The sequence below is a fragment of the Capricornis sumatraensis genome, chromosome 1, assembly GCF_032405125.1.
Source record: "Capricornis sumatraensis isolate serow.1 chromosome 1, serow.2, whole genome shotgun sequence".
Taxonomy (NCBI): domain Eukaryota; kingdom Metazoa; phylum Chordata; class Mammalia; order Artiodactyla; family Bovidae; genus Capricornis; species Capricornis sumatraensis.
Genome location: NC_091069.1, coordinates 222,754,582 through 222,768,288, shown reverse-complemented (window position 1 = coordinate 222,768,288; position 13,707 = coordinate 222,754,582). Strand labels below are relative to the sequence as shown.

The window sequence follows — 13,707 nt, the reverse complement described above, 5'->3', positions numbered from 1 at the left end:
TGCTCCAGGTAAAATGCTCAGTTAATGTCACTTATTAGAAACTATCAGAACATTTTTAAAAAGTAATTTATCCATGTTGCTATCTTACTGTAAGTAGTAAGTATACTTGCTGTTCTTTGTCAGGTGATACCGTGTGTCCCTGAGAATCTAGGTGACCTTGACCGCTGGCCTTTATTGCATTTGAATTGTACAAAGTGATTATTGAATATGATGGTTTATTTGTGAGTGTATGTACGGCTCCCACGGCACTGATCAAAAACTTTGACAGTGCACTAGGGCCTGAAAACAAGTTCGTTCTTCTTTACCAGGCTGAATCATCAGTCGCTTCAGCAGAGCCCTCTGGTGGGAGGAGGAATCGATGCGGTGCTGACTTCCGCACATCCAAACCTTCCCTCAGTGCCCTTGTCTCAGGACCCGATGAGACCCAGACAGCCACAGGTTCGACAGCAGCAGAGGCTTCTCCAGGTAGGGGGCTGGGAGTGAGTGAATTGTGGGTTGAATCCTCAGCAGCCTTAAGAAATAACAGACGCTTCAGACTATAATTTCTGAGTTCCAAGGAATCCTGTGTACTTGACACTAGGAGCTAAATTGGTGTCATTTAGCTCCAGTTTGGCAGAGGTCTTCCTTCCTCTGTGCATCCACCTGGTTGTTGTAGGCAGGAGGGTATATAATGTAGATATCCCTTTGCCGCTCCCAAAGGTTTGGGAGGGTAACTGGATGCCTTTATCTTAATAGTGTAAGCCTCAGTTTCCCCAGTCACTGTTTAACTACAGACCATGTGATTTGAGTTCAAAATTTCTTGTGTGTGTTTTTCTTTTTGTTTAAATTGAGCTGTCCAGAGTTTTCATCATATTTCTAGAGGGGCCTGTAATGCCTATAAATGTTCTGTCTAACATCTCTAGTCTGATTGGGCTGTGAAGTTGGAGTGATGTAAGGAGGATGTTTCAAAGGGATATTTCATTTTGTCTCTGGTAGTATCCGGACAGTTGTCCCTTTGATTCTTCGTCATAAATATTTGAGTCTCCTAAATAACTCTTCCTCTTGACACATTCTGACTTCTGCCTTCCTTGCTTAGGGAATGCAACCTATTATGTTTGCCAGTTGCATTTGTCTTTGTTATCAGCAAGCTGGTCCTGTGATATTGGATTGGAAATTGCTGATGAGTCTATACAGTGGACTCTAACATTATCAACGTTCCAACTTAAGATGCACTGTCCTTTTATGTGTTTCTAAGAAAGGAGAAGAGAGCAACACCAGGAATGGGAGCTCCAGTAAAACTTGGGTACCCAAGGGTTACAGTCTTCATGTGAGGTCAGTGGGAAATAAACCAGTCCTGCAGAAAGGGGCAGCAGAGGAACTTTCATGTCTCAACCTTGACACTGATGGTGGGAGGGAAATATTTGGACCATTAGCTGAAATGGGTTTCAGATCTGACTTCAGTGTTATCCAAAGAATTCTGGTTGGCAGCGCCATCAGGTGGACAATTGAAGCCAACACAAGTCTTCAACAAAACTGCTTCACAGTTATAAGACGCTGTGAATTACATCCTCGTTTTCACCATTAACATGTGGAAAATTTAGAAAACATATGGTAATTGTTCTCAGGGAGTGTGGCCTACAGATGGCTAACCCCACTCACTGCATACATATAATCTCCAAGGTGGTCAGAACCCCTCTAATCTTTAGCTTTGTCATAAGTAAAACGGAAATGATTATAGTGCCCACTTCTTACATGTATAGTGAAAATCTAATAAGAAAATACAAGTAAAGCACTTATTTGGTAATACTATTGTTAATATGACTATTAATACTTGTGGTGATATTTTCTTGAATCACAGTTTTCCCCAAGTTCTGAGGATAGGTTTCAGAACTTTCTATGATTGGTGTTTACATTTTCGTGTGTTTTAAAATTTCTAATTTCCAAATCATGGAGGAAAGTTGTTACATTATTTATTTACAACTTCCTATCTTCCACTAGTATTTTTTACTGCAAATTTTGAGAATCTTTCTTATTGGTTACTGTGTACTTTTTAACCCAATTCACATGATAATGTCCTTCTAATAATTTTTCATTACCAGCACATTCCTTGGAGATTAGGAAAAATGATTTGTTTCTGCATCCAATTTACACTTATTCCTTTTTTGGTGATTAGCTTCCTCCATAAAGAGACAGATTAATAGTTATAAAGTTGGGTTGACTTTTCCTAAACAGGCTCGCAGAGAGCCCAATGGAGAACTGGCTTCCTATTGCGGTTGCTGTATTTCTGATCCAACTTGTGTTTTTCGTGGTGGAAATAGCCCACCCAGACCTAGCTTGGATTCCAAATCTACGACCCTTGTCATTTAGAGAAAAGTGCCATCTGACAATAGCCATTGATTACCTTGCCCTAAGAAGAAGAGATAAGAAAGACTTATTCAGCGATCAATGCAAAGAAATAGAGGAAAACAACAGAATGGGAAAGACTAGAGATTTCTTCAAGAAAATTAGAGATACCAAGGGAACATTTCATGCAAAGATGGGCTCGATAAAGGATGGACATGCTATGGACCTAACAGAAGCAGAAGATATTAAGAAGAGGTGGCAAGAATACACGGAAGAACTGTACAAAAAAGATCTTTATGACCCAGATAATCATGATGGTGTGATCACTCATCTAGAGCCAGACATCCTGGAATGTGAAGTCAAGTGGGCCTTAGAAAGCATCACTACGAACAAAGCTAGTGGAGGTGATGGAATTCCAGTTGAGCTGTTTCAAATCCTGAAAGATGATGCTGTGAAAGTGCTGCACTCAATATGCCAGCAAATTTGGGAAACTCAGCAGTGGCCACAGGACTGGAAAAGGTCAGTTTTCATCCCAGTTCCAAAGAAAGGCAATGCAAAAGAATGCTCAAACTACTGCACAATCACACTCATCTCACATGCTAGTAAAGTAATGCTCAAAATTTTCCAAGCCAGGCTTCACCAGTACATGAACTGTGAACTCCCTGATGTTCAAGCTGGTTTTAGAAAAGGCATAGGAACCAGAGATCAAATTGCCAACATCTGGTGGACCAGGGAAAAAGCAAGAGAGTTCCAGAAAAACATCTATTTCTGCTTTATTGACTATGCCAAAGCCTTTGACTGTGTGGATCACAATAAACTGTGGAAAATTCTGAGAGAGATGGGAATACCAGACCACCTGACCTGCCTCTTGAGAAATCTGTATGCAGGTCAGGAAGCAGCAGTTAGAACTGGAGATGGAACAACAGACTGGTTCCAAATAGGAAAAGGAGTGCGTCAAGGCTGTATATTGTCACCGTGCTTATTTAACTTCCATGCAGAGTACATCATGAGAAACGCTGGACTGGAAGAAACACAAGCTGGAATCAAGATTGCCTTGAGAAATATCAATAACCTCAGATATGCAGATGACACCACCCTTATGGCAGAAAGTGAAGAAGAGCTAAAAAGCCTCTTGATGAAAGTGAAAGAGGAGAGTGGAAAACTTGGCTTAAAGCTCAACATTCAGAAAACGAAGATCATGGCATCTGGTCCCATCACTTAATGGGAAATAGATGGGGAAACAGTGGAAACAGTGTCAGACTTTATTTTTTGGAGCTCCAAAATCACTGCAGATGGTGATTGCAGCCAGGAAATTAAAAGACGCTTACTCCTTGAAAGAAAAGTTATAACCAACCTAGATAGCATATTCAAAAGCAGAGACATTACTTTGCCGACTAAGGTCCCTCTAGTCAAGGCTATGGTTTTTCCTGTGGTCATGTATGGATGTGAGAGTTGGACTGTGAAGAAAGCTGAGCGCCGAAGAATTGATGCTTTTGAACTGTGATGTTGGAGAAGACTCTTGAGAGTCCCTTGGACTGCAAGGAGATCCAACCAGTCCATTCTGAAAGAGATCCCATTCTGGGATTTCTTTGGAAGGAATGATGCTAAAGCTGAAACTCCAGTACTTTGGCCACCTCATGCGAAGAGTTGACTCATTGGAAAAGACTCTGATGCTGGGAGGGATTGGGGGCAGGAGGAGAAGGGGACGACCGAGGATGAGATGGCTGGATGGCATCAGAGACTCGATGGACGTGAGTCTGAGTGATCTCTGGGAGATGGTGATGAACAGGGAGGCCTGGCGTGCTCCGATTCATGGGGTCGCAAAGAGTCGGACACGACTGAGTGACTGAACTGAACTGAAAGATAATTTGGGAGAGAGTATGCCAACCAAGTGGATAATGCAGAAGATGAAAAGAAGTCTGGTGCTAACATCATCAGGATGAAGTGTTTGGGTGGAGGAGACTTTAAAGTTTGAGACAAACTACCTCCTAATATTTTCTGCTCCTCTGTGGTGTCCCACCAGATGGATGTCTAGTTTATATTTCTTTTGTGACTTGGAGCTGTTTTCCAAGAGCCATATATTTACACCAACGTTCATGGACATAAGCTTAGAATTTTATGCTGGTAATTTACACCAGAACTTCTCACATCTAAATCTTCTTTTTAAACAAAAATAAATTCAGGAGTTCCTTTGGGTGTCATAAGGGATGAAAAGATAACTAGTGAGCAGTCCTTGTCTCACTTGGTAACATAAGATGGGATAAAATATGTGGAAGGTCAAATGGCACTAAAGGAATGGTGAAATACAAAAAGTGTCCCTGGACGGTGTCAGATGGTTTAGACTGCTCACTGACTACAGTGGCGGAGCTCCTTAGTGTTGGAGTAGTCTGAGAGTGTGTGGAGGGGCAGACTTGGGTACTGCCCTTGAGGATGAATGATGTGTGGCAAGAAAAAGATGGAGGAGGCAGGTGCATGTCATCTTTGTTAAAACAAAATAGTCAGAAGGTATATTGGGGTAGGAAATTGGAATGATACCGTGGTGGTGGTTTAGTTGCTAAGTCGTGTCCGACTCTTGCAACCCCATGGACTGTAGCCTGCCGGACTCCTCTGTCCTTGGGATTCTCCAGGCAGGAATACTGGAGTGGGTTGCAATGGCATTCCTTCTCCATGGAATGGTATTAACCTCCTACTTTAGCTGTGTAATTCTTTTTCTTTCTTTCCAGATGCAGCAGCCCCAGCAGCCCCCCCAGCCCCAGCAGCCACCTCAGCCTCAGGGGTCCTCGCAGACCCAGAGTCAGACCCTTGGTCTCCAAACAATGCAGCCCCAGCAGCCTCTGGTAAGGCCTAGCATTTCAAAACCAAACCTGCGGGTTTCTTCTTCTTTTTTCTTTTTTTGCTGGGGTTCTTCAAAGGCAGATTGCGTTTTTTGATGTCCCATAAGATTGTTAACAACTGAAAAAACCTAAATATACCCTGCCAGTTTCCTCCCTTGAACTTTATCAGAGAAAGATTGTGTTACTGTTGTAGTCAGTATATTTGTTTTTATGGAAGGTATAAATAAATATTTAGGGTTCAGCAGGTCATATAATTTTTCCTCTTCAAATTTCTTTAGACCTATCCATTCTGTGGACTAAATGTTTATATTGAGAAACCAAGTTTTTTGTAAACAATATTAAAATGATAACTTACAATGGGTATGCTTAGAATATTATCGTCCTTGGCTTTGAGTTTCCTTTGAGTAATTCCAAAGAAACGTGAGAGTACTTTCTAAAGTATTATCTTTATTGATGTAAAAGAAACTCCCAATTTTAGCCTGTGTTAGCATTTGCTGGAAGAATTTTCATGGAATTCATTTCATGTAATTCCGTGAATTTTTCATGTAATCTTATAATTCGCTTCTGTGGCTTTGTAAAGCAAATTGTGAAATGTTACACATAGTATCAAGCAACGTGTGCCAAACCTCAATAGCTTTTACTTTTGCCAGTACCATATCCCTTCTTTATTATTTACCTACTGTTTTTCTTTAAATTGCTTCTTTTCCTGTTTCCTTGAACATATTCTAAAAAGACGCGTTTTATCACTGCTGTCAGTGGTAGTGGGCACATCACTTGTCATGTGTTGGAAATACCTGTGAAAATAAGTACTTACTCTGTAGGTAATTCAGCCACGGGAGTTGGGTGAGTGAGCACCATGCCTGAGATGAGCTGTATGACTGCGTGTCTCTCACACTTTGGAGAACACTGATGTAGATTTCTTTTCCAAAACCAAATTTGAAAGATAGGTGGTTTTTCAGTTTTTAGTAAGAAGGAACAGTATGGCCAGGGCTCTAGTGTATTAGGTGGGATAGAGTGCAGTTAGGTGGTAATGGGCTGATAATGCCCCCATAAGATGGAAATAGGACACCCCGAGGGAATTTAATACACCCCTGCATTGGCCAGTTTGATCTTCATTTTTAAAGAAATCCTTGAAATGTAATAGACTACAACCATGAAATTAAAAGACGCTTGTTCCTTGGAAGAAAAGCTATGACCAACCTAGACAGCATATTAAAAAGCAGAGATACTAGTTTACCAACAAATGTCCATCTAGTCAAAGCTATGGTGTTTCCAGTAGTCATGTATAGATGTGAGAGTTGGACTGTAAAGAAAGCTGAGCGCCACAGAATTGATGCTTTTGAACTGTGGTGCTGAAGAAGACTCTTGAGAGTCCCCTGGACTACAAGCAGATCCAGTCTGTCAATCCTAAAGGAAATCAGTCCTGAATATTCATTAGAAAGACTGATCCTGAAGCTGAAACTCCAATACTTTGGCCACCTGATGGGAAGAACTGACTTGTTTGAAAGACCCTGATGCTGGGAAAGATTGAAGGCTGGAGGAGAAGGGGACGACAGAGGATGAGATGGTTGGATGGCATCACTGACATGAGGGACATGAATTTGAGTAAGCTCTGGGAGTTGGCGATGGACAGGGAACCTGGCGTGCTGCAGTCCATGGGGTCGCAAAGAGTCAGACACGACTGAGTGACTGAACTGACTGGAAAAAAAGAAATGATTCTATCACACAGTTAAAATTATATGACTGGAGTGGAAATTAACTTCAAACTATTTTCGTTATAATTGTTAGCAGAGGGTCCACTTATATAGAACTGAGAGGAGACCCAGGTCCCATATTGCACTAGAATTAAGCGTATCTCATACAGCAAAATTCAGTACCTTTCTACTCTTCTAATAGTTTTATAAATGTTTAATAATTTTTTGTGTGTAGAGAACATATATCACACATTCGGGGTTGACTTCTAGGTCAATATTGGTATGTTTTAATGCAGCAGGTTGTATTTCACTCACTGGCTTAAGACACTTCCATCCCAGGGACTTAGTGGGTCAGTCAGGTCAGGCTCATGATTCTTCTTCAGTGTATTCCAAGGAAAATAATTCCAGAGAAACAAAGACCTCCATTCACAGTCATGTAAATAGAAAGTAAAATCCATAGTAGGCTTTTTTTTTTAGCTTTTAAAAAGCTACCTTGAGAAGCACGATGTTTTATTTTGATATTTAGAGCAATACATTATAATCTGCTGCTGCCACTTAGTCGCTTCAGTCGTGTCTGACCCTGTGCGACATCGTGGACTGGAGCCCGCCAGGTTCCTCTGTCCACGGGATTCTCCAAGCAAGAGTACTAGAGTGGGTTGCCGTGCCCTCCTCCAGCGGATCTTCCCAACCCGGGGATTGAGCTCAGGTCTCCTGTATTGCATGCAGATTCTTTACCACTGAGCCACCGGGAAGCCCAATACATTATAATCTAGTCAGCAGCTATTCGTACAAAGGCAGATGTGTTGTACATCCTAAGTTTTAAGGTGAACTGAGAAGCTTAGCACTTAGAGTGATAGACTTCAGATAATTTCCAAATTACAAGTTATAGGGATGACCAGTGATCTTGGACTTTTGCATTAGTATAATTCGTTTTTGCATACTTAATTACAGCATGCTTATTTACATATCCTCTTAAGCTTATTAATATAATGCATGTTTGTCATTGAGAATAGCTGTGAAGACTTCAGTCCATTGTATTGTTCTGCTGTTAACTTGTTTAACCACCCTACCTGCTGTTGAGCATTTAGATCATTCCTAGAAGGCAGTGGCACCCACTCCAGTACTCTTGCTGGAAAAATCCCATGGATGAAGGGGCCTGGTAGGCTGCAGTCCTTGGGGTCACTAAGAGTCAGATACGACTGAGCGTCTTCACTTTCACTTTTCACTTTTCATGCATTGGAGAAGGAAATGGCAACCCACTCCAGTGTTCTTGCCTGGAGAATCCCAGGGACTGGGTGGGGGGTGGGGGGTGGGGGTGGGGCTCCCGTCCATGGGGTCGCACGGAGTCGGACACGACTAAAGCGACTTAGCAGCAGCAGCAGCGGTTGCATATTAGTGATGCTGGGGATATTTTGTTACATATTCCATTGCTCTTTTTTTCCTTTCCCCTCACAGTGAAAGAAAATAGAAGTAAAAGAAAAAGGTTCTAGTTGTATATTTTCAGAAGAGCCATGACACAAAGCCTCAGCAATTTAACACAATTTATTTCTTTTTATCTTTAGGTACAGTTCCTTTTCTTATTAGTTCTGCTAAGATTGATTATATGTATTATATTTATTATATCATCTCTAGCAGATCCAGTTCTTGTTACTGGCTAGTGTTCTTCCTCTCCTGCTTGTTTGCTTGCTGGTGACCAAGTGGTAAACTGGCTTTTGAAGAGACACCAGCTCTGACTCACTCACAGCTGTCTTCCCTGCAGACTCAGGGGAGAAGGGACGGTGCTAACATGGCCACCACTCTGCTCATGACTTGCCCTCCTGCTGTCTGGTGACATTCACAAGTCTACATGTGTACGCTCAGATGTGCAGTGGAGGCCAGCACGGTGCCTAAGGTCGTGGAGCACAGAGGTGATGTGCCAGGCTCGCATCCTGCCCCCGGATGGCTTAGAATCATCGAAGGCTGTTAGATGTCAGCCTGAGCCCTGGAAAGTGGTGGAAGCCTGATGAGGTTGTGTGTATTTCCAGAGCTGTTGTAATGATATACCACCAAGGGTGTGGCTTGAACAATCAGAAATTTATGCTCTCACCGTTCTGGAGGCTCGAAGTGCAAGATCATGCAGTTGGTGGAGCCAGTTTCTCTGAGAGCCTGAGCCACGCCTCTCTCTGAGCTTCTGATTGTTTCCTGGCAATCTTGAGCATTCCTCGGCTTGTAGACACATCACCCGATCTTCCCTTTCATCCTTTCATGATGTTCTCTCTGTGTTTGTGTCCAAATTTCCCTTTTTTAAAGAAGAGACTCTGTTTCCAACTGAAGTCACTTTCTGATGTACTGATGGTTAGGATGCTAGTGAATCTTTTGGGGGGGAAATAATTCAACCCCTAACGGAGAATCCCAGGGACGGGGGAGCCTGGTGGGCTGCCGTCTGTGGGGTGGCACAGAGTCGGACACGACTGAAGCGACTTAGCAGCAGCAGCGGCAGCGACAGAGGTCAGGAGGAGTAGGAGAAGTATGGGAAGCTTTGAAAGAGGCAAGTGAATGCAGGGGACCTCAGGATGCATTTGTACTTGGTTTACTGCTTTTGACTACTAGTTCCTTGTCAGGCTGTTTCCTTGTTGACAACAGCAGCTGGGTCATGTAGACAGTTATCATCAACACCCCCGTGTGCAGGCTCGTCATTTCTGTAAGTGCACCTAAGAGTCAGAATGGACTTATAACAGAACCAGTGCTTTTTCAGAAAGTGTCATCAGAAAATAGAACTTTCCTCTAAGAAAGAAAATATAAGAAAAGCCCGTGCTTAGAAATTAAATCGGGAGTTGTCATTTGCTTACTTAAGTCACTTGCCTTCTGTGAAGGAAGAGCATCTGGAAAAGAGTGGGTGCCCTTGCTGAAGAATTAGATTTGGCATCTCAGGCTTTGGTCTGTTCTATGGTTATTGACTTGAAAAATACTTTTAAAGCTCATGAATTGTTATGATTAAATTTACTATGTTAGCAGGCTATGATTTTTTTCTTTAAAGTTGCTTTCAGTTTTAAAGAAAATAGTGTTTACACTATCGTGCTTGTAATTTCTTTTCATCTTGAATTCAGGTGGCCATAGTTGGGTGGCCAGGAAAACATGCTAACAGAAAGCTTTGGAAAGATGGCTTTTAAAATTAACTGATCGTTATGTCAGTATCATACTGTGTTGAACACTTGCTTTTAAAAATGTGCATAATGGCAGAAATAGATAGTTAAATAATCACATTAACTTTTAATCAAAGATAAGGGTGGAATTGTCATGTAACTTTCCTGAAGGAGTTCATATGTTCCAGTCAGAAATTTTTCAGAATGCCTCTGGAATTCCAAATTAGCCAGATAATAATATTCTTTTTTTTTTTTTTCCCCAAAAAATTGGGTCCATGGAACTTATTGAGCCAGATTGCCTTCCCTTGTATGAATAGGAGTCCACGCCCTGCCCCCACTCCCCCCCCCGCCCCCCACCCCGAAGGAAAAAGAGAAGTCATATTTATGGAAGGAGGTATGGGGAAGGCTTTCTTGGGAGATTTGTGGTAACAGCACTGATACTTTTGGTTTCTTCTTTTCACTGAGAAGAAAAACTAGTTCAGGTTAAAAAATAAAAAAACGCTGGGTGGAAGTTGCTAGCTAGCTGGCAAATGAATACATGCTAAATACTCTGAAATCCGCTGGCTGCTGGTCCTCTCTGTGTCTGCCACCCGGAGCACATTGTTCCACCCACGTGCTCGGAAGAGGGGCCTGGGCAGTGCTGCAGTCTGTTCTGCCAAAGCTGGTAGAGAGGAAGGCTTGCGTTCTGTTGATCAGAGGAAGGCCTGTCTGTCTGTGGAGCCTCAGTCGGCAATGCAGGTTTAAGCTGAGTGTTGCCTTGTTACTTCGTCCCTTTGCTCACTGATAGTGGTGTCACAGTGTCAGGACACAGCTGTCAGGAGGCAAGGACTGTGTTTACTCACTTTGGTGTCCTGGAATCCAGAAAAGCACCTGGATTTGGATAACTCATTTGTTGGATGTCATAGCAGTGGAGGAAAACACCCAACACATTATTCCTAAGCAAAGGAAAACACACGGGAGATTTGACTCCGCTTCTGCCCTGCCGTCTCCAGGGTGCGCCCCATCCCTGCTTAGAGGTCAGGAGGTCAGTGGGCCAGCACTCCAGCCCGAGTGGGTGGGGGATGGGCCTGTGGAGGTAAGTTAATTAATTCCAATGTGTATCTGATTAAGATAACCTTGCATCAGAATGCATCCTTTGTTGGGACAGTCATAGGCCCGGCTGAAAGAAGGGGCGGGGAGAGGTAGAAAGAAAAGGAAGACTAGAGTGACACTCTGAAATCTGAAGGTTAAGGAAGAAAGTGAATCAGCACTATGAATGATGTTAATCAAAGGTGGTTTTACTTCTGCCACATAGGTTTTTTCCCCCCTCTTTGGAATAACTACTGCAATTTCTTGTATCAACTTAATGGCTGGAACCAGGGTACTCAGGCCCTCGGATTGTTCTGCACACGTAGAACTCTGGAAGCCAGCGCCTCCTCGTAGTGTGGTCCTCCTCCGTGCCTCTCTGGTCTCACCCTACCCAACTTCTCTCCTCCACCAAGCAGGAAGTGCAGTCCCAATGGGGTCCAGGCCTCTGTGCCCACGCTCTTGTCTCCATTCACCCAAGGCCAGGCCTGTGGTACTTGACCCAATCCTCCCACCAGGCATCTTTCAGTTTGCTGCTGCAAATGGTTTGTAATGTAGTGACACCAACTGGTCAGCTGGTGATGGGTGAGGGATCAAGGATCTGTGAACCACTGGGCACCTCTGGACTCTTCCTCGAGGCTCCTCCGGTAAAGGCTACATCCCCACCTGGAAATGGGTTTGGAATGGATCAGGCACTTTCAGGTGAAGGCCAGATGTGGACCAGGCGTGGCTGCAGGCTTTCTCTTCTTTTCTCTGATGGGTGCTGACTCTCTCCTTTCTCCCGATGACAGTTCCCCAGGCAAGGCTTGCAGCAGACCCAGCAGCAACAGCAGACGGCCGCCCTGGTGCGGCAGCTCCAGAAGCAGCTTTCCAGTAAGTATGCTCCCTCAGAAACACACGGTTTCCAGGAGGTGGAGCTTGGCTGCTCCTCAAACACCACGGTCTTCCTCGCCGCTTTCCTGTTCGCTTTAGTCCTGGTTGTCCCTACTGTGTTCAGTCTTGGTTTGAAGGCTTCTTTTCCTGCAAAAGCCCCAGTCTTTTCCTTGAGTTCAGCAAAGATGTTTTTCTGTTGCTTCCATCTGAGTCTAGGAATGTTTCTTTCCATCTCGGGGACCCCAAGAAACAACAGGTTCTTTTCTTGCAAAGCTAGATGCCCCGGAGAGCATCTTGGCTGATGCCCTCAAGTGTACTAGGGGGCAGGTTCGGGGCCCCCAGGCACTATGACTTAACATGTGTTAATTCACTTAATTTCTAAACCACCTCATGTTAGTCGCTCAGTTGTATCCGATACTTTGCGACCCCATGGACTGTAGACCATCAGGCTCCTCTGTCCATGAGATTCTCCAGGCAAGAATACTAGGGTGGGTTGCCTTGCCTTCCTCCAGGGGATCTTCCCAACCCAGGGCCTGAACCTTGGTCTCCCACATTACAGGCAGATTCTTTACCTGCGATAAGGTATTATTGCTATTCCCATATTACAGATGAGAAAACAACTAGAGAACAGGGACACTGACGTGTCTCCCAAGGTTACTCAGCCAACAGCTGGGACTAAAACTCCGAGTGACTCGTTCCAGAGCCACCTTTTAACCACAGTATAGATTCTGCTGCCTGACATTAGCAGTGATGCTGGTCTCCTTTGTTGAATAAGGGCGACTAAGCTGAGCTGCCCATTGCACATCTCCAGAGGGCTCCATTTATGCCATAGTCTGTTTGCATGGGGCCTCTGGATTTGAACAGTCCCACCAGAGTTGTGTGAGCAGTAGCTGTTTCTAAGCCTGTGTCATTTTTTTGAACCTGTGCATGGTTCTTTGTGTGCATAGGCATACGCTCGTCTCATACACGCAGCCTCTCTCTCACGTGGATACACTCTTGCCTACTTCTCTCTGATGTATCTATGGCCATTTGCAGAAAACTGCCCACTTCAAGCTACTTCTCTTTCAACATTATAATAATGTCAGTGTTAAAGTAGAATTTCTGGTGTACTTTTATGAAGTTTTGAGAACCTTTAATGTTTTATGATACTTAACAGTCCCTCTTAATGTTAGCATTTTGGTGGTTCAGGGATAGAGACTTTTGATGGGCCAGTTACCCGCATCCCAAGGCCTTTTGCTGACAGGTATGGGACCGTGATGTAGAGCTGGCCCCTCTGCAGAATGAATCCAAGAGTGCTGTTAAGACCTGGCCACTCAAGTGTCTGTCTAGTGTTAGACTCCCAGGCCAGTCTGTTCTCCTATTCCTGAGGCTGGTACTGAAAGCAGTGACACGTGCATACCATCTATCTGTAGCATAATTTTGCATCTGCAATTTTGTTTGAATTTTTTTCTCTCACTAGGTAACCAGCCACAGCAAGGAGTGACTCCCTACGGGCATCCTTCACACTTCTGAGTCTGGAAGAGGACAAAGATACAAACTTTTCTGTTTGCACTGAAAAATAGAAAATCACATTTAATGCATTAGTCATCTTTGGAAATGTCTGTTTTTTCATTGCTCTGAAGTTTTCCTATATTTTACGCCACATTTTGTACAAAGGTGTTGAAACAAAAAGTAACGGAAAGGGTGTGGTTTGGTTTCATTTCATTCAACTTGAAAAGTAGGTTTAAAAATGTAGATCATGTGGGCCTACTGCAGGAAGAGTTTGGTAGCAGACTTTTAAAAATTGGTGCTCTTATT

The 13,707-nt window shown here is 43.5% G+C and overlaps 1 protein-coding gene across 2 annotated transcripts in view; it reads left to right on the top strand.

Annotated features, from left to right (window-relative positions):
- The window catches only part of MED12L (mediator complex subunit 12L), a 353,727-nt gene extending 340,305 nt beyond the window's left edge, over nucleotides 1-13,422 (top strand). For both annotated transcript variants that reach the window (XM_068984811.1, XM_068984801.1), the window contains 4 exons: nucleotides 309-465; nucleotides 5,046-5,159; nucleotides 11,829-11,910; nucleotides 13,370-13,422. In XM_068984811.1, the coding sequence (XP_068840912.1) occupies nucleotides 309-465; nucleotides 5,046-5,159; nucleotides 11,829-11,910; nucleotides 13,370-13,422 (406 nt within the window). The remainder of the gene's footprint in view (nucleotides 1-308; nucleotides 466-5,045; nucleotides 5,160-11,828; nucleotides 11,911-13,369) is intronic.
- The last annotated feature ends 285 nt before the right edge of the window (nucleotides 13,423-13,707 follow it).